The sequence below is a fragment of the Pelobates fuscus genome, chromosome 6 (genome assembly GCF_036172605.1).
Source record: "Pelobates fuscus isolate aPelFus1 chromosome 6, aPelFus1.pri, whole genome shotgun sequence".
In the NCBI taxonomy this organism is placed as follows: Eukaryota; Metazoa; Chordata; class Amphibia; order Anura; family Pelobatidae; genus Pelobates; species Pelobates fuscus.
The window spans coordinates 20752697-20780226 of NC_086322.1; the positions used below are offsets into that span (position 1 = coordinate 20752697).

At 42.7% G+C, this 27530-nt stretch overlaps 1 protein-coding gene across 1 annotated transcript in view; it reads left to right on the plus strand.

The window, feature by feature from the left end:
- The window catches only part of ADISSP (adipose secreted signaling protein), an 81744-nt gene extending 54602 nt beyond the window's left edge, over positions 1–27142 (plus strand). The window contains exons 4-6 of the mRNA XM_063459784.1: positions 2466–2604; positions 14350–14472; positions 26412–27142. Of these exons, the coding sequence (XP_063315854.1) occupies positions 2466–2604; positions 14350–14472; positions 26412–26512 (363 nt within the window). The 3' untranslated portion in view covers positions 26513–27142. The remainder of the gene's footprint in view (positions 1–2465; positions 2605–14349; positions 14473–26411) is intronic.
- Positions 27143–27530: the final 388 nt, after the last annotated feature.

A 27530-nucleotide genomic window follows, 5' to 3' on the forward strand; every position in this document is an offset into this window, starting at 1 on the left:
ATGTTGGTTCAATGTGTAGAGCCCCGCTGAAGAGTTCTAGCAGGAGAAAAAGGACCTGGGTTTGTTCTGCGCGCCGCAAGCTAATTTAATAACATGATTGTTTGCTTGTGACTTGTCTCTGGTGTCTCTATAAGTGGAATACCAGAGAACAAAAGGGCCAGGAAAGCGTGTTGTGCATGTGTTTGGAGCCTGCTTGTGAGATTGTGTGTGTGTGTGTGTGTGTGTGTGTGTGTAGAGTGAGCTGATTGTGGTGTGGGGGATTGTGTAAATTGGTCGGTTTCAGTTGTGTGGTGTTTGTGTTGTAATATTTGTGGCTAGGTGCTGTAGAGAGTGAGTGTGTGTGTGTGTATAGAGGGCATAGTGTGTATAGGGGATGTAAGAGTGTGTGTATTCGGACTATAGTGTGTGTGTGTAGGTAGGTAGGTGCTGTAGAGTGTGAGTGTGTGTGTATAGGGGATGTAGCAAGTGTTTGCATTGGGGCTATAGTGTGTGTGTGTAGGTAGGTAGGTGATGTACTGTAGTGTGTTTACAGGGGATCTTGTGTGGTCCAAATATAGGATCCGCACGTTATGCCAAATATAGGATATGCGCCGGGTCCCAAATGCTCCAGGTACGCCCCTGCCTGTTTTCATCTGATACTTTTACATTGAGGCCTTAGTTGTATGTTGGCTGCAATTTCTCCGTAACCTTAAACTTCATTTATTTTGGACCAAGATATGGTACTAGTTGTATCCATATTTACCTATAAATATTGTTTTCCTCTTCCAGCAACCGTTAATCTCAAACTACTATGTGCAGTTTACATTAGAAGACACCCATAATATAAACTGTATGACCAAACCTGCATTTAAAAAAAAAAAAAAAAAAAGGTATAAGCAGTTAAGGAACATTACACAAATATGACCTAAGCCTTTAAAAATTACCTTTTGTGAACTTCAGAATTTGCCTCTGCAGTTAATAAAGATCCACCCTTTTTGATGAGCACATGTTCCTGGTAGTGCTGGACATTGTCCAGTGGAATGCCTCTCAGAGACCAGCAATGAGGACAATTCTCCAGTCTAAACTTTCTCTTGGAGGTTGGCAGTTTTATTGGGATTTATATAATTCGTATATGGAAAAATAAATCTCATTTTTAAAGAGGAACGGTCACTTCCTTACGTTCAACACAACCAAACAGCTAACTAAACATTGACTATTGGTTGTGCTCCATTTTTTGCTTACATTATTTTTTCAACCGTTCCAGGAAAAGTAAATTGGATTCCACTAGAAGTGCCGTACCCTCTGTCTGTGTCTATATGGCATTAAAGCTTTTACACATATGGAATTTCTGTTCGATACCTGTGTGCAAGCCTTAGCATGTCCTTATCACGTTGTCTACACCAGCAAGATGAGTTAGTTTTAGATCACTTCTAATGGTTTTATTTCCAAACTGAAGTATATTCCAATAAAAAAAGTTTCTTTAAAAACTCTCTGATCTCTTGAGTGGCCAGATGGACTTTCAAATAAACATGGAGAAATCTGGATTCCCCTTATGCATGCAGTGGCAATCAAGCGTGATCAAGAAATGTATGCTTTGCTGATCACTTGCATGCTATCAGAACGTGTGTGCCCCATGGAACGATAGCCCTTGGAAACTCTCCATAAGCCCATATGCTTCTTGGATAACGTTTGAGGATTTGTGGCTTCAAGAAATCTCTCTCCTGCCTGTCTTCCCCTTTGTTTCTCCTTCTTTTCACCTCTTTCTGTCTTCCCCTTTAATATCAAGATGTACTATGATATTGATGTACTGATTCTGTGTTTTTAATGATGACAATGTGTATAGTAACACTATAGGCACCAAAACAACTTTAGTTTAATTAAGCAGTTTTGGTGTATAGATCATACCTATTGCTGCGTCACTGCTCAATTGTCTGCCATTTAGGAGATAAATCACTTTGTTTATGCAGTCCTAGTCACACCTCCCTGCATGTGCCTCGTAAAGCTTCCTAAACACTTCCTGTAAAGTGAGTGACCTAAACTTACACTAATTAAGAGTTTATCTCCTCTTTTAATAGCTTGCTGGACCCTGCAGGAGCCTCTGTGTATGATTAAAGTTAAATTTACAGAGCAGGAGATAAAAACTTCTAAAGCAAATTAACATATGATTGAAAAATTTTTTTTATTTTTTTTTCCATGCAGGCTGTGAGAGTCAGTCAGGGGAGGTGTGGCTAGAGCTGCATAATCCAAAACAAAGTGATTTAACTTTTAAATGGTAGTTAATTGAGCAGTGAGCTAAAGTTGTTTTGATGCCTATGGTATCCCTTAACTAAAGTCTCAAAACAAAACTCCTATGTGCTTCGAACCCCCTAACCCGACAGCTTCTGTCGTTGCAATATCTGTTATGGACACAATCTGTATAACCCCTGGCATGGTCTGGTCATTTAAACATGCTGTCTGTGTTTACACTGATTGTTCTGTAATTCTAGGTGGGCTTTCTGAAGATCTTGCACAAATATGAGATTGTGTTTACGTTGCCTGCAATACACAGACTTGGGAGAAATATATTTGTTGTTCCTGTCCCCAACCTGAACCTCAAAGTGACCAGCATCACGCCACTCGCTGACGGTAAGCTTTATACAGTAAACGGTTTGATTGAAGCCGGTTCATGTTTAGTTTGTGCGGAGTAGAACAAAAGCTGAATGTTTAATGGATCTGGTTCAATGACTCTGTTTACACAACATTTATCTCTTTTGGTTCTTTTAAATTTGACCGCCCCATCGGCTGGCAATATACTCTGTGTCCGTTGTTCTCTTGTGTGTTCTCCTGTGCAGTTTGTTGGTCTTGTTCTCCAATCAGTGTGTGAACCTGCGTTGTGGATTTGCTGAAACCAATGTGTGTAAACCTGCTGGATGTAAAATGAGCAGTCCGTCTGTAACTGCCTTACAATGCTTCACAGGTTAAATCAAGCTCTCCTTCAATAAATTCTTTTTAATAATGGGAACATTCAAAGAGAATTTCAGAATTTAGGCCAAACTAGTCTATTTTAGATACATTCTTTAGTCAATTCTGTTTTCGATTTGGATATTTTGGCTAGTGTCAGCCATGTTTTTGAGACGTACTGGATACCGCACTCACCAAGTAACCCAGGTGCTCTGAAGCAAGGGCTGGCCAAGCCTTTCTTCCAAGATATGCAGAATAAATAAAGTTTTAAGCCCCCCGAGAACAAAAATAGCAGCTTTATAGGAGGCAAAAACAGCAACGTTTCGACCCTACCGGGGCTTGGTAAAGACCCAGTAGGGTCGAAACTTCTGTGTTTTTGCTCCAATAAAGCTGTTAATTTTATTATCTTGGAGTGCCTGAACCGTTATTTATTCTGCATAGCCATGTTTTTGAGCACATGAACTGCGGTTTAAGGCGATTTTTCAGCTGCGAAAAGTCCAGACTCTGTAGTGGTATGGACGCTTACCAGACACTTTTTATTTCCCTTTATTGGTTGTCCATACCCCGCCCTGTTATAAAAAATACCACCTTTCGTGTGTTTCCCCCCCTGTTAGCTCATGTGGTTCCTCTTCGGGAGACTTCATGCGAATGGAATCCGTTCATCTCCCGAACGAAGACCACCACTGTGCCCCATTAGAATGTTGACAGTCACTCAAGTTCAAAAACCGCAAGGAAAACCATTAATGGGTGCTTCCCCTGGGTGGCCGCCATTTCGTATAACTGAACACGTGGCAGACAGTATGGCGGCCATCTTGTCTCCCGAACGTGGGCAGCGGTACTTGGTCGTCGAGTGCCTGGTACCTTTTTCGGCTAGGCACACGCACGAATGCCGGTAAACCTTAGACCACTGCCCATTCCATTTCTCAACCACCTACACGAACGACATTCGAGAGATATGAACTACTGTTCATTTGTGTCCGGAAATAGAGATTCCCTTGTATGATGTTCGCACAAGAACCTCACGAACTGAGACCGTCCAGGGCACCAATTTCCCTGGAACTGTTTAGGGCTAGCGCCTTGTGCCTGGCCGGTCAAAACTTTGACATGATGCCATTCCTGTTCTGCCTAACTGATCTCAGTGATTCTTGGCTATCAGGGAATGTACTTTTCGTGGGGTTCAGGGGTATAGTTGAGGTACTTTTGGGGTACAAGCTATTTTGTTGGATTTTCTGTACCTGAGAGATAATTAAATTAGAGGGTTTTTTTCAGGCAATTATCTCTCAGGCACAGAGGATCCTGGTATTGAAAACCCTGCATTCTTGTATGTGAAACTCTTTGTATGGGCCTGGGCATAGAAACCGTGACAATAAAGTTCAGTTGTACCCCCAGAGCTGTGTCGTCCAGTTGCTGGGGAGGAGGTTGTGCATCCTTGGATTACTTTACTTGTTCCTGACTGTACTTTGGTGTAACCAGCAGAGGGGAGTCCCTGCTAGGACTAGGGCTCCGCTACAGACTCGTTGTCTGTTTATATTTCTGTAGCATAGATGCACTATTGGATTTATTGGAACTTGTATCCAATCTTCATAGAGAGTGGAACTTTTTTGGGTAACTGGGTGTTTTGTCGGCTAATCCTGAATTGCCCTGCCTGTTAGAAAATTTCTAGGTTAGGCACCTAGAAAATGCACGTTTTTTGTGTCTGCATTGCATTTTTTTTGCATTTCAAAACTGTCTGTTAATCTGGCAACCCTACTCAATTCCCAGTGTGTTAGAGCTTAGGAGCGAGACACTGGACAAGTCCTCGGCGTGACAGTGGCGCCAGGGGATTCTGAATATGGGACAGTTGGGAGATATAAGGAATCTGTGGCTGTTTCTCTCCTGTGCACACAATATATTCCTCAAATCGTTAACATGTGTTGCACCATTTAAAATGCTTTCTGGCTGTTTTATTTATTTATTTGCCTCCTTGTTTACTCCTTTCAATCTGTGTTTTTAATGTGTTCAGTTCCCATTCCCCCTGGGCTGTTGTGTCCCTTTTCTAAAAGGATTCACGCTGGGAAACATTGCATGTAATATAGAGAATGTGTGTTCATGAAATGAATGCATTTATTTCTACTATTTGATATAGCCTCTCACAAAGTGTGTGTTTTTAAAATAATCAATATTTATCTCGAGATTAGCATATTGCATGTAAAAGGTTTTGGGAGGAGGGACATTTTCCATATATGTGGCAGCTTTTCTGGCATTTTTATTTTAAATTTTCTCAAATATGAATCCATTTATATAAAACAGATTAAAAAGGAATCGGTCTCTTGATGATGAGAAGCGCCGTATTTCCCCAGTTAATATCATGTGATTTTCCTGCCCCAGATAATCACGCCGCTGTTCTTTATTTTCTTTATGTTCTGTTTTCGTTAAACGCGCGTTTCATGAACAGATGTTAATGGAGATTGAACAAGGCCCTGACAACGTTCTCACACTGTCACGATTTGTTAAAACGGCTGCAAACCAGCACTTTATTCCTCCTGTCTGATTTATTACCAACTTTCACGGCTCTTTAAGGGGACAATCATGCATACACTTGTCATGTCTTAATGGATCGCATCTCATGGCCAATTTACTGAGACACACGTAGACTGTACATTATTGTAATCTGTCTCATCCCGATAATGATCAGTCGGTAAACTACTGCATATTCCCGTCACGTTCCATTGGTAAGAATAGGACTGGACGTGCGTGAAGAGCTGCTACATCTACCTGTGATGGAGACACCGTACCTGCTCGGATGTGACATCATGTGTAATACTTTCAAATAAGAGTGAATAGGACTGTCTGTATGTGAGCAGCCTCCATTTATACCTATAAAGGTTTGCAGATAGGCAGTCTGATGGGTCTACCTCCAGCTCCCTAAATGCAAGGCACCAAGTTAAAGCAGCTTTGTCACGTTTTCTTTCTTTGTATTTTTTTTACCATGTATAAGTTGAAGTGGAGCGATAAGATTATTCATTTAAAAACAAATGGCAAAGTTATAGTGCAGCTTTAAAATGTCTCTATAGTCCAATCACAGAAATCTGACCTTTGAATTCATCTTGAATACTTTCCCCATTTGTGGGAAATAACGGGGAATTGCTCCTTGCTCTCTGGGAATGAATGTTGGGCCAGGATTTGATGGTTTGGTGATATCAACCATATAGCCTCAGTAAACTAGAAAAATGGTCAGAGTTGTGGCAACTGACATTTAATGTGGATAAGTGCAAGATAATGCATCTTGGACGTAAAAACCCAAGGGTAGAGTACAAAATATTTGATAGAGTCCTAACCTCAACATCTGAGGAAAGGGATTTAGGGGTGATTATTTCTGAGGACTTAAAGGTAGGCAGACAATGTAATAGAGCAGCAGGAAATGCTATCAGAATGCTTGGTTGTATAGGGAGAGGTATGAGCAGTAGAAAGAGGGAAGTGCTCATGCCATTGTACAGAACACTGGTGAGACCTCACTTGGAGTATTGTACGCAGTACTGGAGACCATATCTTCAGAAGGATATTGATACCTTAGAGAGAGTTCAAAGAAGGGCTACTAAACTGGTTCATGGATTGCAGGATAAAACTTACCAGGAAAGGTTAAAGGATCTTAACATGTATAGCTTGGAGGAAAGACGAGACAGGGGGGATATGATAGAAACATTTAAATACATAAAGGGAATCAACACAGTAAAGGAGGAGACTATATTTAAAAGAAGAAAAACTACCACAACAAGAGAACATAGTCTTAAATTAGAGGGGCAAAGGTTTAAAAATAATATCAGGAAATATTGCTTTACTGAGAGGGTAGTGGATGCATGGAATAGCCTTCCAGCTGAAGTGGTAGATGTTAACACAGTAAAGGAGTTTAAGCATGTGTGGGATAGGCAAAAGGCTATCCTAACTATAAGATAAGGCCAGGGAATAATGAAAGTATTTAGAAAACTGGGCAGACTAGATGGGCCGAATGGTTTTTATCTGCCGTTCCCATTCTATGCTTGTTTCTACGTGATGCCAAAGGACTGCCGAGAAGGATCATCAAACCACTAGTATTTAGGGAATCCGTTTGCTTATTGCATGTTTTTGGATTATTTTAGGTAAATAAAATTTATTTAATAATTTTTCTTTTCCGATCCAATAGCCCTTCACGTGGGCGCATTGTAGAGATGATTTTGTTCAACATAATCTTATAACAAGTCTTTGCATGCTTAGTGCTTCACCCAGCTACCTACCTGTCACAAAGCATTTAAACATTGCCATTCAGTTCCAAGGGGGGGTCATTCGTTAGACAAAGAATTCTAGCAAATCGAAAACAAGTTATAGTTGAATTGAAGACTTTTCCCCTAATCAGTTGTTGTCTAAATTTTGCGATTGAAGTTTGAATTCATTGCTGTTCAGTGATGTTGTGGTAATCACCCCTAAAACTCCGATATAATTAGCAGACTGCAATAATCTCTGTAAAGAATATTTTATCTGCTTTTCTCTCACTATTGGCCATTCTGAATGTAGGTGACTCTGTAGAACTCGGCACACTGTGCTGGATGTAAAGTGAGGAGATGATCTTATCGCAGTGCGATCTTGGTGAAATACATTTACCTGTTTATCAATGTATATGTAAAGCAAATGATACGGGGCACAGGAAGAATGCACTACGAGATCTGCAAACTCGTAACAAAAATTAAGGGTACCAGGGAAACTAAACGGGCAAATTTGATTTATCCGGCAGCAGATCTGATATGCTTTAATACGAACAGGAAAATCCAATTACGTGTTCTGCGCCTGGCACCCACCCACAGGGCTGTAATGGGTTTCTACAAATTCATAGATTACAAAGCGAGCCCTCCTGTATTTTTATTCTAGGCATGGATAATTATATCATTTACATACTCTGCAGACTGTTTTACACGTTTGTTTTAACAAGTTTCAGTTTAAATTACTTTTTTTTTGTTATTCTCTGTGTATGGTGGTTTAAAGTTGTTTTTTATTATTTTTATTATTATTACTGCAGTCTGCATGTTCTTTTCTTTAAATCTTTGTAAATAAATGAAGTTCAGTCAGAAGATGCCTATTTTCTGTAGCCTTCCTCCCACTATTGTTGTAACTTCCATCCTAAAAAAACAACAATGTTTAGTGACTGGGAGAGAGAATTCCAAACAGAAGACATGGTGAAGGGGGGGGGGGGTGGTGTGTGAGTGAGAAGATGTCTGTCTTTGTGGCAGAAACCCTGCCTGTTCGTGCATTCCCTTTTATATTATGTGTATTTTCCTATATTTTAATTTATTGTGCCGGCTCCCCGTTCGGGAGTGCTTCCACGAAGGTAGTCCATTTCCCTCCCGAACGGGGACAACCCCAATAATCTCATTTAGAATGTTATGTTGCGAGGTGAGAACATTCTAGCCTAAGTGCTCCGCTGGGTGGCCGCCCTTTAGTTAGACGAACGCCAACCAGGGGGAGCGTTCGTGTGTGGTTACCTGGCCCATTCGTTCCCTGAACGAGGACCTCCCCAGCGCCCCATTAGAACGTTTGCACCAATTAATCAGAACATAGGTGTGAAACCGCAAGGGAAGTAATTGAGTGCTCCCCTGGGTGGCCACTATTCGTACTGACTAACAGCAGCCGGGGGATCATGCGTACCCTGAAAGGAGACGCTTCCCTTGTCTGGGTTCCACACCGGGACTTTGCAAAAGGAGGTTAGTTGAAAGAAGAGCCGTTGTGCGGGTCCCTGAGATTGGTGTGGACACTTTTGGGGCACTGGCTGGTTTGGCGAGCTATCCTGTACCCGAGGGACAAAGATACCAACTCTTTTCCCGCAGGCAGGCTTTCCTGTGCCTGGGAGACAAAGGGACAGTCCCTTTTTCCTGCGCCTGGGCTCCCAGGCACAGAGGCTCCTGGGAAAAAGACCCCTGGCGGTTGGTGTGGGAAACCCTGTGGATTTAGTGGCGGGCTTTGTGGACAAAGAGAACGGAGTCCCTTCCTGCGCTAGGACCCCAGGGATGGGGGAGGATCCTGGAATCGGAACATGTATGGTTGTGTGGTAAATCCCTTGCATGGGGTTATGCATAAAAGCCGTGTATGGTCAATAAAATTGTGTGGTACCTCCAGAACTCTCTCGTCCAGTTACTGGGGGGAAATGGGTATCTTGATATTCAGAAATGGTTCCTGAGTGGCTGAAGGAAGGGAATTAGCGGAGGTTACCGGTCGGGATACATGCGATCCGCTGCAGTCTTTATTTGATCTTGTCAGCAAAGTAACTTGTAAATATGTGAGCTTAGTATAAGAGGAATTACTGCAAGGCGAAGTAGGGAGTTAAAAGTATCACACAAAATAACTCAGTATTGTAAGAGTGGGTCGGCTAGCGTTCTCCGTCATTGAGCTGAGCCATGCACCTTAGCTCAATGTGGGAACTTATTGAAGTTATTGATTCATTGAACTTCATAAATAATAACAAATAGGCATAACTATAGAACTTAATGGCGCTCAACCAAGATGCATCCATCCAGTAGGGCAGTCAAGCCCTGCCCCCGCTGCCCCTCCTGGTTTGACTACTTACTCTGTGAGAGTGCCAGTGCACTTCTGGTACCATAACCACTACAGTAGGCCCTGGTGGTTATGGTGCTTAGAATGTTTCTTTAAGGAGAGTTATATTCCTTTACACACCTGCAAATGAGACAGAGAATTGCACACGTGCAGCCATTCGCACAATCATCTATAATTGCACAGACCGCAGCCATGTTCGGAGATATAGGAAACCATCTGCTCTTGTCAATAGCACTCCATGGTTTAAATTAAATTGACAATGCTGTTGTTCATAAATGTATTTTTTCTATTCCCTGCGATGAGCACCAGATATTGTTTTTCATATTGGAAAATACAATTTTCATAATCTTCTGCAATTTTCCTAGTTTCATGTAATTTAAATCTTTTCCCGGTGCCCACATCTGACAGTGCAGGTGCTGAACGTATCTGCTGGTTTGATTACATTTCTTCTTGTACAATTCAATAGAACGCAGCCTAGCACCTGCTGAGGGTTGTGGGCCAAGAAACGTTACTGAGCAGGCAGGTTTGAGATCTTCAAACAGGCGCTTTGTCATTCTCCAGCTTGTTAACTATCTGTGAGCTGGTGAAATGACTATGATAAATTGAAGGGTTACTTTAACCATTCAGGGGTTCGGGCAGGGCCGCACTGGGAAAAAAATTAGGCCCGGGCATTTTTTAAACAGAGCGGCCCACTAAGAAGGGGGCGGGGCCAGAGAGGGTGTGTTTTGTCATCACTAATGACAAGCACGCCCCCCTCTCAAAGTGATATTCAGAAATGGTTCCTGAGTGGTTAGTGGTTAGTTCGATGCGCAGAGCCCAGCTGAAGAGCTCTGGTCATCTTTCTCCCTGGTGGTCCAGTGGCTGATGGGCGGTCGGGGGGAGCTGGCGAGGGAGCACTTCCTCTGAGCACTCTGCTCAGCTCCCTCGCGCGCCGCAGTGAGGCTGGGAGCCGGAATATGACGTCATATTCCGGCTCCCAGCCTCACTCTGCGGCGCGCAAGGGAGCTGAGCAGACAGCTCAGAGGAAGTGCTCCCTCGCCAGCCGCCCGCCAGCGCCTCCCGACCACCCAGCAGCCCGCCGGCATGTCTGTTAGCCGCAGGGCTAACAAGACATTTGCCTTGGGCATTTGGGGGCGGCTTTTTTTGCTGCCCCCTGGAAAATGCCGCCTAAGGCAAATGCCTTATTTGCGTCGCGGCTAAAACGTCAACATATAGGGTAAGGGATCTAGCGTGTGTCTGGAGCGTAATGTGTGTAGTGGTGCAGTGTGAGGGGTGCTGTAGTGTGTGTATATATATATATTTATTTGGATGTATAGTATGTGTGAGGGGCGCAGTGTGTTTGTATGTAAGAGGGGTGCTGTGTGTGAGGGTGTTTTTATCTGCCGTCACATTCTAGGTTTCTAATTTTCTTTGTCTGTTAACTCACTGAGGGTTATTTTATACTATATATATATATATATATGTATGTATGTGTGTGTGTGTGTGTGTGTGTGTGGGTGCTGTCTGTCTGAGGGTGCTGTGTGTGAGTGAGGATGTGCTGTGATGTGTGTTTGTGTGCTGCGCTGTGTGTCTGGGGGTGCGCTGTGTGTCTGGGGATGCGCTGTGTGTGTGTCTGGGGATGCGCTGTGTGTGTGTCTGGGGGTGCTGTGTGTGTGTCTGGGGGTGCTGTGTGTGTGTCTGAGGGTGCTGTGTGTGTGTCTGAGGGTGCTGTGTGTGTGTCTGAGGGTGCTGTGTGTGTGTCTGAGGGTGCTGTGTGTGTGTGTCTGAGGGTGCTGTGTGTGTGTGTCTGAGGGTGCTGTGTGTGTGTGTCTGAGGGTGCTGTGTGTGTGTGTCTGGGGTGCTGTGTGTGTGTCTGGGGGTGCTGTGTGTGTGTGTGTATTTTTTTATTTAAATTTAAAAATATTTTTTTATTAATACAATTTTAAAAAAAAAGTTATATGACCCCCCCTCCCTTCTTACCTTTATCCTGCTGGGAGGGTGGGGGGGTCCGTTCTGCCATGAGGAGGGCCGTGCTGTAATGGAGGGTGCTGCCTTCCCTGGTGGTCCAGTGGTGAGAGTGAACTCTAGCGAGATCTGAGCGTTGCCGCGGTAACCGCGGCAACGCTCAGAATCCCGCGAGAGGATCCGGCGGAGCTGCTGGCTAGAGCTCCGCCGGTCGGTCCTCTCTCCTACCTCCCTCCCTCCCACACTCCCCAGGCGGCCGCATCTCAGTGCCAGTGGGGCCCATGGAGACAAACAGCAGGGCCGGCGCTCGGGTAGCGCTGGCCCTGCAGGAGCCGGCCGGGGAGATCCTGTGATCTCCCCTGCCGGCCTCGGCCCCACGGCCATCGCGGCCCACCGGGCATTTGCCCGGTGTGCCCGATGGCCAGTCCGGGCCTGGGTTCGGGGCATGCCTGTACGTAGGTGCTGTTATTTTCCATATTACTGCATGGTGATGGGACAAGATCTGGTATAACGCTGATAATCTCTACTGCTGGTGTCTGAGCTGTGGGTTTCGACCTCTCTTTAATTCCCTTGGTATTATTTGCAATAGAGTGCGGTGGGATGCCCAGTTTTCCTAGACGCAATGCCAGGGAAACGTATGGGAGGGAAGCGGGGATATCTTTTTATTTGTGGGCTATTTAGTGGTGAAGGGATTCGGTACTTGGTTATTTTTGTCCAACTTGGTGGAAACTGGAAGATTCTGCTTAATACAATACTTCCTGCTTGACAATCCAGTAAATGATCTTGGGGAACAACAATGGGTTCTCAGACCGGGTGAGGTAATGCATCTGTAATCCGTTTTGAAAGTACAAACAAGCGTTGTTTTTTTTTTTTTTGGTTGGTTTTATTTTTTTTATGGTTGTAATGGGCTGACATTGAATTGCTTATGTTATTTTCAGGAATAATAATAATGGCTCAAGTCCTAGCTAGCATTTCCATCAAATCTCTTTTTGGATTCCCTTTACAAAAAAAACCCAAAGTGTAATAAGATGGGCTCAATGTGCTGGTTGTGTGACGGCTATATATTTACCGTATTTATCGGCGTATAACACGCGCCGGCGTATAACAGGCACCTCATTTTAAGAAGGAAATTCCAGGAAATTCCCCCCCCTCATCCCATAGTGTTCCCCTCCCATAGTATTCCCCCCCCTCATCCCATAGTGTCCCCCCCCCTTTCCATAGTATTCTCCACCCCCTCCCATAGTGTTCCCCTCCCATAGTATTCCCCCCCTCATCCCATAGTGTCCCCCCCCTTTCATAGTATTCTCCACCCCCTCCCATAGTGTTCCCCCCCCTCATCCCATAGTGTCCTCCCCCCCCCCTTTCCATAGTATTCTCCCCCCCCTCCCATAGTATTCTCCACCCCCTCCCATAGTGTTCCCCCCCCTCCCATAGTGTCCCCTAGTGCACTTTCCCTCCCCTTGTCCCATATTTACTTACCTGTCTTGAAGCGTGGGCCGGCTTCACAGCGCGCACTGCGGTACTGGAACTTCAATTTCAGGTTCCGGTTTCCGGCGGGACTGAAAGGAAGTGTGCACACTTCCTTTCAGTCCCGCCGGAAACCGGAACCTGAAATTTAAGTTCCAGTACCGCGGTGCGCGCTGAACACCGGCCCACGCTTCAAGACAGGTAAGTAAATATGGTATATCGGCGTATAACACGCACCCATCATTTTCCCCCTAATTCAGGGAGAAAAAGTTCGTGTTATATGCCGATAAATACGGTAATTATTACAGATAAGTGGAGGGGGGAGGTGGGGGATGTTTAGTCTTGTCAATTCCCAGTTGTGACACGTTTGAACCCAAGTGCTGTAATAGTCATAATACTCAATATTATAAATAAATATTACATAATACTTAATTTGCTCCCCCTCTATACAAACCAGTACAAAACCAAAATGTTTACTTCTAATCCATGTTGTGGGTGTTATGCTGGACAAATCCATGCCTGTAAAAGGAGGGTGATCAATAATGAGATGGGGCTGGTAGATTTGGATGGGCCCAGTTAACATCTTTGCTGTATGCTGAAGCAGACTATAGCGCCAGGCCATCTCGGCTTCATAGCGAGTGTCTAGTCATTCAAATTGAATACATTTCTAAAATCTTGACATGGAGAACACAGTCTGTCCTGCATCTGCATAGTATGTTATCTGAAATAATGATTTATTGAGCAATGGGAGATTGCAGATCACTTTCCCAGGAAGTTGGGTCACACGTGTTTGTTTTCTGTATTACAATCATGTTTTGTTTTTCCCATGAAAAGCTAAAAATACAATATTTGGATGGTTTGGCTCCATTTCAGGAAGTGTTTTTGTTGCTGAAGAACATTTGTTGAATATGGGCAATTATGACTTTGTTTGTATTTTCAAGTATGTGCTTTAAGAAGTAGATGGATAGGATCTGGTGGATTCCACGGTTAGTAAATGCAGGTTCTAAGGATGAATGACTTGTTCTCTTCTTGCTATATTAAATGTTGCCATCTTCCAAACAAAAGATGATATTGCAAATAAACAGAACGGCCTCTTGATAGCTGCACATTCAACATGTGGAAACTTTCAATAAAATCACAATTACCGCGTTCTTGTTAGTACCTTTAAATGTAGATAAACCCCACGTCTTGATCCCTGTGACCTTGGTGATCCTTCCCCTGAAATGCAGCAATACGGAGACCGAATACATTTTAAAAGATTATTTTCTTAATTTGTTCCCCATGTACTGGTTAAAATCCATCTTCCATTATACAGCATACAGAGCCTGGGATTCACCAATGTAGCAACAGACCAACAAAGATGAAGCAAACCGTGGTATCTTTACTAACCAACTATACAAAGTCTGTTTGAGGTGGGTGTCGTTCGACTTAATTTCTTTTTTCTTTTTTTCTTTTTTTTTTCAGGACACAGCATTAAGTGTGAGTACACGGCACATAAGGAAGGGGTGGTAAAGGAGGAAATGGTCCTGGCCAGTGAAACCAACGACAAGATGTCCGTCAAAGTGGTTATTCAAGCAAGAGTGTTGGGTAAGCTGCAATGTCCGACAGCAGGTCTATATTAAGGATATAGCATTGTCTGACCTGACGTGATGCCGTTTGTAAATCTTTTTAACATAAATGTAAAAGAAAACTGAGCATTAAATGAATAATGTTCACACACGTTCCAAGTGGTTATTAATGTTTTGTTCACTGAAGTCCCATTTATCCTTTAACATCTTGACTGTTAGAACTTCATACTTTACGGAACACTACAGTGCCGGGATCAGTGTTTAATCTCCCCTGAGATTTCAAGCGGACCTTTTCTCCCACGCCATGCCGGTCTCGCAGCGTTTAGCGCGGCCTCCATGGCTGAGATTATCAGTCTTCACAAACTCAGCCAATCCAATACTTTCCCATAGGAAAAAGTATTGTGCCTGCCTGCTTACTTTGTGTTTCTTTTTCTCAGGACACAGGCACATAAGCAAGGGGTGTTAAAGGAGGAAATGGTCCTGGCCAGTGAAGCCAACAATACGATGTCTGTCCACATCTCCTAGTAATTCATCAATCCATCCAATCTAGCATGGAGATGCTGAATGTCAGCACAGCACTGGCTCAGGAAGCACCTTTAGTGGCTGTTTGAGTGACTCCCACTAGAGGCATTACTAAGCAATGATGGAAACACTGCATTTTCTCTAAAAAGGTAGTGTTTACCGTGCCAACACTGCAGGGATAGGTTATAGACAATAGAACTACTACATTAAGCTGTAGTGGTTCTGGTGACTATAGTCTATTGTGTCCCTTTAAAGCTGCTTTCCCTCTCTCCCCCCCCCCCCCCCCCCAAAAAAAAGAGAGAATACTCATATTAACTGTGAGTTTCAATGAAAGGAACTTCTTTTCCCTCAGTATTTTACCTACCCCTTACATAAGGAGGAGTTATCTTTTGTCATGCTTGTCATTTCTCCCAAATGTTACCAATGATGGTTGTAAGGAAAAAGTTATTTTTATGGAGGATCCCACGGTTTTGCTCCTCCATAGACCTCCTTGCTGCTGATGGCACAAGAGGATGGCAGCGCCCATGAGGGACAAGTTCAGGTACGTAAAACCTGCCATCCCCTGCACCCCATGGCCACCAGACTCCCAGCAACAATGTCAGATGGTCACAGAGGCGTTTGCATGTACAATAGTTAAACCTCAATATGAGGGTTACAGTCTCAAATTGCTCTTTTCCGCCTATCCCCTCAGATCATGCACTTTGACAAATAATTTAAATAAAAAATAAAAGCCCTGCTGTACAGAAAGCAAACTGCTATAAAATAAATTGCCTGCCAGGGGGACAATTGAACCCTCATTTTAATGGATCTTCCAATTGAATACCCCAATTAATATTTTCCCCACCATATCTCTTCATAGAGAATCTTACACCAGTATCAAGCATAGTATAATAAACAATTTGTGCTCTGTGCATTTCCTTTAAAGGAAACTCATTAATGCGCAGTAAGTTAGTTACATCGCTATGTACATTGTTTCACATTAAGATCATTACTGGTTATAAAGACCTGGTGATATCTGGTGCCAGGTAGATTGGAAGACCTTTGGGTTCTATTTGGCTCTGGAAGATTTTTGTTCCAAATTGCAAAACTCGTCAATCAGTCAGGACTACTCCAAAATGGAGGGAATCAGAGGGAACTGGAATAAATGGGTTAATCAAGCTGAGTAGCTGTCTGAAAAAATGGTACAATGTTAGGGCTAAAAGGCCCAGTCTGACCTATCTGTAGGACAACATGACTAACATGACGGCTGTGAAATGAAGGTGTTACGCAGCATACCATTCAAACTGTTCTGAGTGTGGCCCATCAGACGTATTGCTTTGTGTTAATTCTGTAATTTCTGCAGCTCACGGTTTTTATACTGGCTAGCTTCTTTGAATTTTTCAGGCCTGGGCCCTCCTGTACAATATAAAACATGTGGTTAAACACTTTTCCATAATATATAGAAATACTGTAGCGTTGGGAGTACAAACCTGTATTCCTCACGCTATAGTGTCCCTTTCCCAAACTTATTAGCTCTCCCCTGCCATCATATGTGTAAAGGGTTAAAAAAAAAAAAACCTGTTTGTTTTTAATTTCCCACCCGAGGGTCCCTCAGCGCTGGCTAGGTTCCCTCCTCACGCGATTGTGGGACCTAATGTGCATGAATCAATGTTTTCCTATGGAGAATTTGAAGAGTCAAAACTCCATCCGGGGACCGGCAGCGCCCCAGAGGCAGACATAACCCTGCAATGTAAACAATGCGGTTCTCAGAGACACCTTTCCCACTGTTCCTGTGTTGGTATTGGTACAGTGTAAAAATAAAAGCTTATGTCAAATTCTATCCACCTGTTCCACTTTGAATTCAGTTTACATTTTCGAAGTGTAGTTGAACGTTGTGCAGATTTCATAGAATGGATTACAGGAGATGGATCCACTTTCCCAGCTCACCCCTCAGTCAGTGCGTGTCTTTAATCTCTCCTGAACGTTCGATTACTTCAGTTTTCAGTGTTTTCTCTACTCTAAAAAATAGAGCATTCGTACGTTCTTCTAGCGGATTATTTCCTTCTTGATACTGATTTAAGTCAGCCATTCTAAGCACGTTATTAAATGTCTCAATGTGTGACCGAATTGGACAAATGGTTTCCTGTCAGAAATACCCCACAGTCTGTCACAGGACAAGGTATGCTGCGCGTCTGGTAGGGGAATGTTATTCTCAGAATAAAACGTTATTGACCGTGTCTGCGGATATTCCGGTTTATTACTCTAGGAAACTGAGAGCGCTTTAGTAACAAATTTATCAAACCGTAAAGGCGTGACTATTCTGAGGGGGGGGGGGGAAATGCCTGACACTGAACATGTTAATGAGGCCTAAATCTTATTTTAACTGCTTATAATGCATTCTTTACACACAGACTAATGTGCATTGATGAGCATGCAAGTTAGGAATTGTATCCCTCCCACCGCCGGAGAAATGCTGTCTGTCTGCAGTGACTCTGTCGATATCAGTCAGAGTAAATTACATTATCAGCAAGCAGGAATCCCAGTGTCTGTCTGTGTGAGCAAAGTTTGCCATCCATGTACATACGTTGTTCTGTTAGGACTGGAGGCTCCCCCTGTATAAATCGTGTTAATCCCATCTGTTATGATTGTGCTGTGCAAATCTCTGTTTAACGGCCATTTTTGATCCCGCACCTGAATGGACATTACTGCAGCACATCCATGTTGTACCAGTCCTGACCATTGCTGCTTTATGCCCATTCAGCGGCCAAGTGAAGTCTAGCAGTTATTTTTCCATAGATTGGTCGGTACTCCGCCTAATACCAGAATTCAGGTTGATGACGAAGTTAGATGTGTCAGATATGGAACGTTAGAGAGATTAGATGGATATAGTCTGTACACTTATTTCGAGAACACCATCTCTTCTCAATGCTAATCCATTTATTCCAAATTAGTCTAAGCAGACATTTTACCATGCAGAGCATATTCCCTTACACAAAGATGAATCATGTATTCATTCAATCACATCCATTAAGAAGACATTTGTTTGTTCTGGGGTTTTTGTTAGAGACTGGCTCGGCTCTAATATCTCCTTCACAAAAACGAATCAGAGCTGATTAGTATAGCTGGAACGCTGTCTGTAAGCTGATGGACCTTAATCAAGGCTGAAGGACTTCTGGTCACATTTGGCAATGTCCTTTGCCCACCTATCACTTATCTATTGGGATTAAACAATCTAAGAAATGTATAATCCAGATAAGGAACAGTTTGTCTCTGTAATGTGTAGATTTTATTCCACAGCGGATACTGAATGTACCAAGTGGTGGCTCTTCAACTAAAGTTCTGCCAGATCGCCCTTTTGTCACCCTTTCCCTCGTCTGTGTAACACACCCTTAGTAATCCTGCAATGAGAAACCCCTGTCTACGAGGACAAGATGTTTATGCAATTGGCAGATACTTGAGTAGTCGGACACTAGCTCTAAAATGTAGCTTTGTGAAGCCTCTGCTTACATTTTGGTGATCTGGAGAAAAGGACTGTGTAAATCATCCAAAAGCAGGTTTAATGGACTGAGTAAGCAATGTTTCTGCTTAAAAGAGCCTTTGTCCTGTTTGGAAAAGGTTCTTACAAGCTGATACGTTGCTTTACTCTACCAATTAAACCTACTTCAAGATCATTAAGCTGTGCCAAGTCCTTTTCTTGATATCGCTAGTTTGGTGAGTGATTGTCTTTGGACTGGAGGCACTGTGGTGGTCCTATATAAGGATGTGTGCCGACCAATTTATATTCCTCCTCTGCTTATATATTGAGCACTCATTCACTGCAATATGGCTACTTAAAAACAATGCTTAAATGAATACTGTATTCACTGTAACTGCTTCATTTTATTGAAGTGGTTATATTGTCTGAGGTCTTCTGGTGCCGTCCTTACTTTCAGGTTAAACATTTATAATGTTTTTATGTGTAAATAAGAGTCCTCAGCAGCTCAGTCCCCTCTGTGCTACTTTGCGTAATCGCCTGAGCAGCAATTTATGACTATGATGGGCTGGCTGATGGGCTGAAAGCGGCCATATGATACTATCACAGTGCCCATTGCTGGTATGCATGAGTATTGCTAAAAGGAAGTGTGTAATCTCTGCCTTGGCTACACCTTGAGTGGGGGCTGGGCTGTGGGTGGTCAGGGACCTTTATATAGTGTTAAGCTCCTTGGCATTTTAACATTTTGTCCATGTCTGCATGCTTTATAAGCGGCGTTGCAGTCTCGGGGCTCTCTCATGTGTTAATGAGCAATTGTACCTAATAAAGTGTCTAATTAGGGTATAGTGTATGTCTGTGTTTAAGTGTCCTTAGCTGTATTAGCCCTGCAGTTCTCAGTGTCCTTCATTGCGTTCTGTTTATTGTGTGAAGCAGATGGTTCCATGTAAGAGGAATTGGCTAATGGCGTGTTAGAGGCTGCACTCACTGTTGCTGGGATGACAAGACTGCACGAGTGGCCAGCCTGGTCTAGCCTGGAGGAGTTCAGATACTGTGGCATCGGGCAGCGGCTGTGGGCTTGGCAGCTGGTATAGCTGGCAGGCACATTGGACTGTATTTGTAAATTGATATTCTACAAGTTTAGAGGTAATTACTTTATAGCTAATGCAAAAAAACTGTTCCTAATTCCGTTTAATGTCATCGATCCGAACGTATCCCGCTAAGTCACGGCTTTAGCTTTGGGCAATTCCGTGTCCTTTTAAACTGAGCTGCAAATACAATCTGGAAAGTACTGTCAGACAATGCAGAGCTTCTTGAGTGGCAAATAATGTAAAATCCAGTCTCTATCTGTATAAAACAGCTGTTTGCTAGCCGTGTTATCAGAAATCCTGCAGCAATGCACACGTTGTGTCTTCGTGCTACAATACTGTGCTTGTCACAATACTACCAGGCCAGTCGGTCTTATTGTTGATCTCTATGGGCTGGTTCAAAATGAATGATGCAGGACCATTGTAGTTTATAAACTCCATTATTTCACATCTCTGAAGTGCTGGAATATGGGTTTATCCCTTAGAATATAGACCAAAGACTTTCTATTGGATCCTCTTGAGGACCTTTAATTGATGTCTTTGTGCATTAATTAGATTGTTAACAAACTGGAATGAAAGCAGCCAGCTTAATGTAGCAGAAATATTGTAGGTGTTGTATGGCCGTTGGCCGCGTCCTGCTGACCTGTGAAGGTAGTCTTATTTCCAGGGTCGAGTTGCGAATGCCCAACGATATTATATGAATAGCTTACATGTTTGTTTTCCCAGTCACCTGGAATCCAGGTATTCACATGGTGCGTGCGTAGTCACACCACCTGTAGTGTCATTTTCACAGCACTTGACTTTCCAACCGTTTGTGATCCCGTAACGTGAAATGACAAATCCTGAATAGTCATGTTTCTTTTGAAAAGATTGCAGCCTTCTACACGATTAACTCAGTAGATGTTCATTTTTCTTTAAAATGATCAATGACTGTGTTCTATCATTGTGTATCACCGTGCTATGTAAAATCACATACACAGTGTATCCGTTTTATGTTTCTGTCTGTGCAGAGAGCTGTAGCTGTGAGGTTTGGTGTGTTACATAGAGTCTGAGGAGAGTATATCTTTGCATGTGTGGAATAAAGTTGCTTTTTCTGTATTTTGCATGTTTTTCAAGAGGGTTGTGATGTAGCTGTCAATCTGTAAGTTTTTGTTCTGTTAAATTTCCCCATCTGTCTCAAAGATTGCAAAACATTAGTGCTAATTAATCATGAACCCTTTGCAATAAACCTGCTGTTGAGAATATTTTGTTGTGTCGATGTATTAAGGGAATGTCCCATTTCAGTTTATAAAGTGTTTTTGGATGTATGATATCTTCTTCTCTCAATAGTAAGCCAATGTGCATTCTAGTCTGTGGTTTTATCTCTGTTCAAAGTGTATGCTGCCAGGTTAAATAAGGAGTACGTTTTATACAAATCTACTTCCATTTCCAATGCTCCTTTTCCTACAAATTGTGTTAATTTGGGAAGATGAGGAAACATTGACTTTAGCGAGTCCCTGGTATTTGTTGAAGAACATTTGAGATGAGGCTCTAGGAATTGTGGGAAATGTGCTTATGTAGTTTGAAGGGGTTCTGTAACTTGCCCCCAGTGCTCTCAACGACCATCCTATCCATGTCAGAATCGCATATATTAATGTTCATTACAATTTCTACCTTGTCGTGAAGCTGCAGAGGGAACAAGCTGTGGTGCCATGTGTTGAAGAGGAGGCCGGTTAACAGTTAAGTATTGAACTAAGCATTCCCGGATGTTCATGGAGCTTCGATTCCTCTGTTGAATGAGAATTAGGAATTAAGGAAGGTATGACGACTTCTTGAAGCAAATGAAAATTGGATACAAATTTCGTGAGGAAGCTTTGAAATGGTTTTTAGACCACTCTGTCATGAAAAATCATGGTGTAGGTCTCTTGACATGAAAGACTGCAGATCCAAGTAATCACAAGAAGGATGTTTTATACGTTGGATACAGTGCATTAATCTGAAGAAGTGGAGCAAATGGAGGATGGGTCAATGAGTTCAGGACCAATGGAAGATCCCATGGGGTAGAGGTATTTTGGGTAGGAGGTTTGATCCGTGGGCATCCCTGAGATCTATAGAGGTGATCCAATCTTCTTTTTTATAGCTGGGACACTGGAAGATATGGATTCCAACTTGAAAGAAAAGTTTCTCAATTCTTTATGTATTTTAGGTCTATTTCTTGTTTGGCTTTGGTTCCAGAAATACCATTGCTTACCATCATTTAAATATTTCTGAAGGAAGGACTTCTTGGTATAGAGGTTTTTGACAGGATTTGACACATGGCTCTTTGTTTTGTTGGATTGTAGACTCTTGAGACCGTGAAAATGTTTGAGGATGGGGTGTTTTCAAATACCAGTCAATTTGAGTTATACACAAACCCAATAGATGGAGCCTTCTCTCTCTTCTTAATACAGCCAACAGTGCTATAACAGAAACAGAGGGATACACAATAGTGCAGATTATCCTTATTTAAGTATACATATATGAGGATCTCAATAAAGCACACTCACAAAAATCGAGCCATATACAAAACCTGGCTCTGGTGTGTATTTCCTTAGGATCCTTTCTGGTAGATCCAAACCCCACTATAGACGGTATAAGGATAATCCAATATCCTCCCAAAGAATGATGGGTTACCGGTAAAGATAAACAAATGTATTCATATAAATAAAACAATAAAAAGTGAGCATAAAACATAAGTCCAATAGTTAAGATGTGTTTTGCCAAGTGTGGCTTCCTCAGTTGGTGAATATAATATTGCTGGCTCCATGAGTCTTCATTTATACGTCCTATATTCAGTTTTTGCGGTCTTTTGTGTATGGTGGAACGCATCTTGTGTTCCACCCGTCCGTCGTCATACTCTTACCGTTGCCGCGCGTAACGCAATCTGCGTTCCACCCCTCTCTCTGGCAGATCGTGTATACTTCCGGACTTAAAAAAGTCTCCAGTGGAACGCTACGTCCATTACCAGCTAATATAATAATATTAACACAAAGTATATACCATATATACTCGAGTATAAGTAGAGTTTTTCAGCACATTTTTTGTGCTGAAAAACCCCAACTCGACTTATACTCGAGTCAATGTCTGTATTATGGCAATTTACATTGCCATAATACAGACAATGGGGCTGTGTAGAAGGGGGCTGGCAGAGAGCTGTTACTTACCTCTCCTGCAGCTCCTGTCAGCTCCCTTCTCCTCCGCGCCGGTCCGGTCAGCTCCCCTGTCAGCTCCCAGTGTAAGTCTCGCGAGAGCCGCGAGCCTTACACTGGGACTTGCAGAGGAAGCTGACCAGACCAGCGCGGAGGAGAAGGGAGCTGCAGGAGAGGTAAGTAAACGCTCTGCCAGCCCCCTCCTACACAGTGCACACCACTGGACCACCAGGGAGTGAGAGCCCCCTCCCTGGCCAGCTAACAAGCAGGGAGAGGGACGAAAAAATTAATACAAATTTAAATAATAAAATATTACTAATAATAAAAAATAAACCTTTTTTTACAAAAAATAATATTAATATTAAAATAAGAATAATTAAAAAAAAAAATGCCCACCCCCACCAAGGCTCTGCATCACACTCTGCATCACACATACTCATTGCATTCATACACACACAGCACTCATACACACACAGACACTGCACTCATACACACACAGACACTGCACTCATACACACACAGACACTGCACTCATACACACACAGACACTGCACTCATACACACACAGACACTGCACTCATACACACACAGACACTGCACTCATACACACACAGACACTGCACTCATACACACACAGACACTGCACTCATACACACACAGACACTGCACTCATACACACACAGACACTGCACTCATACACACACAGACACTGCACTCATACACACACAGACACTGCACTCATACACACACAGACACTGCACTCATACACACACAGACACTGCACTCATACACACACAGACACTGCACTCATTATATACACACACACTGCACTCATTATATACACACACACACACACTGCACTCATTATATACACACACACACACACACTGCACTCATTATATACACACACACACACACTGCACTCATTATATACACACACACACACACTGCACTCATTATATACACACACACACACACTGCACTCATTATATACACACACACACACACTGCACTCATTATATACACACACTGTAAATAAATATTCAATTAATATAATTTTTTTAGGATCTAATTTTATTTAGAAACTTACCAGTAGCTGCTGCATTTCCCACCCTAGTCTTATACTGGAGTCAATAAGTTTTCCCAGTTTTTTGATGTGCAGACATCTGGTAGTTCTTCCTCCATAAATCAGATTGCAGGGACATGTTAAAATATAAATAACATTTTTATAAAAACAGGTAAGTTGGTCTTTAATGTTAAATTCTTTGTCCTCCTGGTATTTAAAATAAGTTATATGCCTTTTTTGTTGTTTGTCTCACTACATTATTATTATTATTATTATTATGTTATTTATATAGCGCCAACAAATTCCACAGAGCTTTACAATGGGTGGACGAACAGACATGTAGTTGTAATCAGACAAGTTGGACACACAGTAACAGAGGAGTTGAGGGCCCTGCTCAGTGAGTTTACATGTTAGAGGGAGTGGGGTATAGTGACACAGTAACAGAGGGGATTGAAGGCCCTGCTCAGTGAGCTTAAATGTTAGAGGGAGTGGGGTATAGTGACACCGTAAAAGAGGGGATTGAGGTCCCTGCTCAGTGAGTTTACATGTTAGATGGAGTGGGGTATAGTGACACAGTAACAGAGGGACTGAGGGCCCTGCTCAGTGAGTTTACATGTTAGAGGGAGTGGGGTATAGTGACACAGTAACAGAGGGATTGAGGGCCCTCCTCAATGAGTTTACATGCTAGAGGGAGTTGGGTATTGTGACACAGTAACAGAGGGATTAAGGGCCCTGCTCAGTGGGTTTACATGCTAGAGGGAGTTGGGTATTGTGACACAGTAACAGAGGGATTGAGGGCCCTGCTCAGTGAGTTTACATGCTAGAGGGAGTGGGGTATAGTGACACAGTAACAGAGGGACTGAGGGCCCTGCTCAGTGAGTTTACATGTTAGAGGGAGTGGGGTATAGTGACACAGTAACAGAGGGATTGAGGGCCCTGCTCAGTGAGTTTTCATGCTAGAGGGAGTGGGATATAGTGACACATTAACAGAGGGATTGAGGGCCTGCTCAGTGAGTTTACATGCTAGAGGGAGTGGGGTATAGTGACACAGTAACAGAGGGATTGAGGGCCCTGCTCAGTGAGTTTACATGTTAGAGGGAGTGGGGTATAGTGACACAGTAACAGAGGGATTGAGGGCCCTGCTCAGTGAGTTTACATGTTAGAGGGAGTGGGGTATAGTGACACAGTAACAGAGGGATTGAGGGCCTGCTCAGTGAGTTTACATGTTAGAGGGAGTGGGGTATAGTGACACAGTAACAGAGGGGTTGAGGGCCCTGCTCAGTGAGTTTACATGTTAGAGGGAGTGGGGTATAGTGACACAGTAACAGAGGGATTGAGGGCCTGCTCAGTGAGTTTACATGCTAGAGGGAGTGGGGTATAGTGACACAGTAACAGAGGGATTGACGGCCCTGCTCAGTGAGTTTACATGCTAGGAGGGAGTGGGGTATAGTGACACAAAGGTAAGGATAGTATTAGGCTAATGAGAGTTGCAAGAGAGGAATCAGTCGGGATCTACTAACAGTTTAATTGATACGCTTTTATACATGCCAGGCAACATTTATATACATTTAGTTCTAATTTGAATTCTAGTTTCTGCCCTGTTTAGGTTCTGAGGGTTTTATTAGCCTTTTCTCCAGTGACAAAGGAGGACACGCCGCCTCATGTGACATCCTCTCCTAAACTACGTCTTACATTGCAGAATACAGCACCCAGACCACCTCATTGAGATAAAGTTGTCTGGATGATTTAAGTGGTCCATTAACTGGTCTTAACTGGAACTTAGATGATAAAATTGTCCGTTATACAGAATATAGGCAGGCAATATGCACAAACTGACACAACAGAGGACCTTGACAGTGAACTTACAGTCTTTGCTAATATATCTGTGAAATAGATCATATAAATATTGTATCCAATTGTACTTACTGTCAAAATGTAATATCTGTGTATAAAGAAATTAATTTTTTATTTCTTTGTATTTCTTTTTTTCCATTTTTGTGCACCCCAGATATATTTAAAGGGTTATTCCACTTCTGATTTTAGAAGTGGCCATGGTGGTAGGAGTCTGCATGTGCAGCTTGAAACGCTTTTGTGCATTCCTGACACACATGACTTAGACGCCCATATCTCTATGCTGGGCTGGTAGTGTCAGTTCGATGCAAAAAATGTGTTGTCCGCGCGGACACTGTGCTGGCAGCAGACATCATAAGCTTCTTCCTTGCAGGCTTTGTGCCTCTGAGAAGAAGCTTCAATGTTCCCTCCCTGGTGTGCCCCACCAGCCTCCCTCCTGTGAACGTTATTTATGTTTAATCTCCTTCCTCCACTACCTGGCTCAAAGCATGCATGCATACAAACATAAACATTTAATTGGAGTGTGCAAGGGATGTGGAAACTAGGGATCTTCTCCCAAAGTGGGCTTCGAAGTTAGTTTTTGTTTTTTTACTTCATAATGGGGAGACCTAATTAGCAAAGCCCAATAAGGTTTTCTAAACTTATAGTCTGAAAAGGGTTGGTCCTATAATGAATTGTTCATTATACTTCAGTTTACCAACAGGGTCATCTTTTGTTTGAGTTCTTTGGAAGTATATTAATTATAATGATTATTTGTTGGTATAGAGTGCCCTCCGCCCTAGTAACACACATTAAAGACTCGATTTTCCCTTTCAGATCGTCACCATGGGACTCCGATGCTGCTTGATGGTGTGAAGTGTATTGGAGCAGAGCTGGAGTACGACTCCGAGCAGAGCGATTGGCATGGCTTCGATTGAAGGAGCCACGGAAAAGGCTGGGGATAGTCTGCTTTGTGTTGCTAATTGGCTTTGAGAATGGAAGAAATCAATAGGTTATCTGCTCGTCTCGTAAACGTCCGATGGCCAAAGCTTTGTATTGGACTGTAAATAGAGCCCAGGGTAAAGTGTCACCAATTTGGCCCGGCCATTTGACAGTTTTATGTTTTGGGAAGGATACCTACAGCTCTGTGTTCTGCAGTGTGATTTATTGTGTTTACAAATGCAGGCACGATATGATACAATAGCTTTTAACTGTGCCTAAGATGCCGCAATCTGTTGCCTTGTGTGCCAAGTCTATATCGCGCTAGCAGATGAGAAGCGAGAGTAACCCTGTGTAACCTCCACTTTTTGTGTAATGTATTCGGTAGCTGCCTGAGGATTATCGGCTGCTAAATGAATGTTTCCACGTATGGTACTTGCTCAGGACTTATTCATACAATCCATATGCCCTGTGACATTTTTACCCCTTGTACTCTGAATCGGGTTGAACAGACATCATTTTAAGGAGCGTTAGAAACTTTTAAAGCATTTCTGCATTTAGTCTTTAATTGCGTTAAATATGAATATATACAAAGTTCTGTTCAATAAACCTCAGATGGCAATATTTAATGTATGGATTGTAATATTTTCATTATTGAGAAAATATATCAAATCAGAATGAAGGGAGCAGCGACTCTTTTGTCATTCTTTTTCCCTTTTTCATTCAGCATTCCCTTTCAATATAACTAAATCTTGTCTTTTTGTGCAAAAACTAGCAATGCATTTGGAGAAAATCAGCATGACCGCCATCTAGTACGTATCCATGAAGCGTTTCCATACCAGGTCGTTTGATTTTTATGGGATATTGTGCGACTTGACCAAGAAGTGTTTTAGGCCAAAGTAGCCATAGAACGAAGTTCTGTCTATTCCACCCCAATTTTCTGTAGCAATAAGTTAGTGTTATGAAAACCCAAACTCTGAAGAAACTTGGAGAATCCTAACCCTAAACCCTCACTCT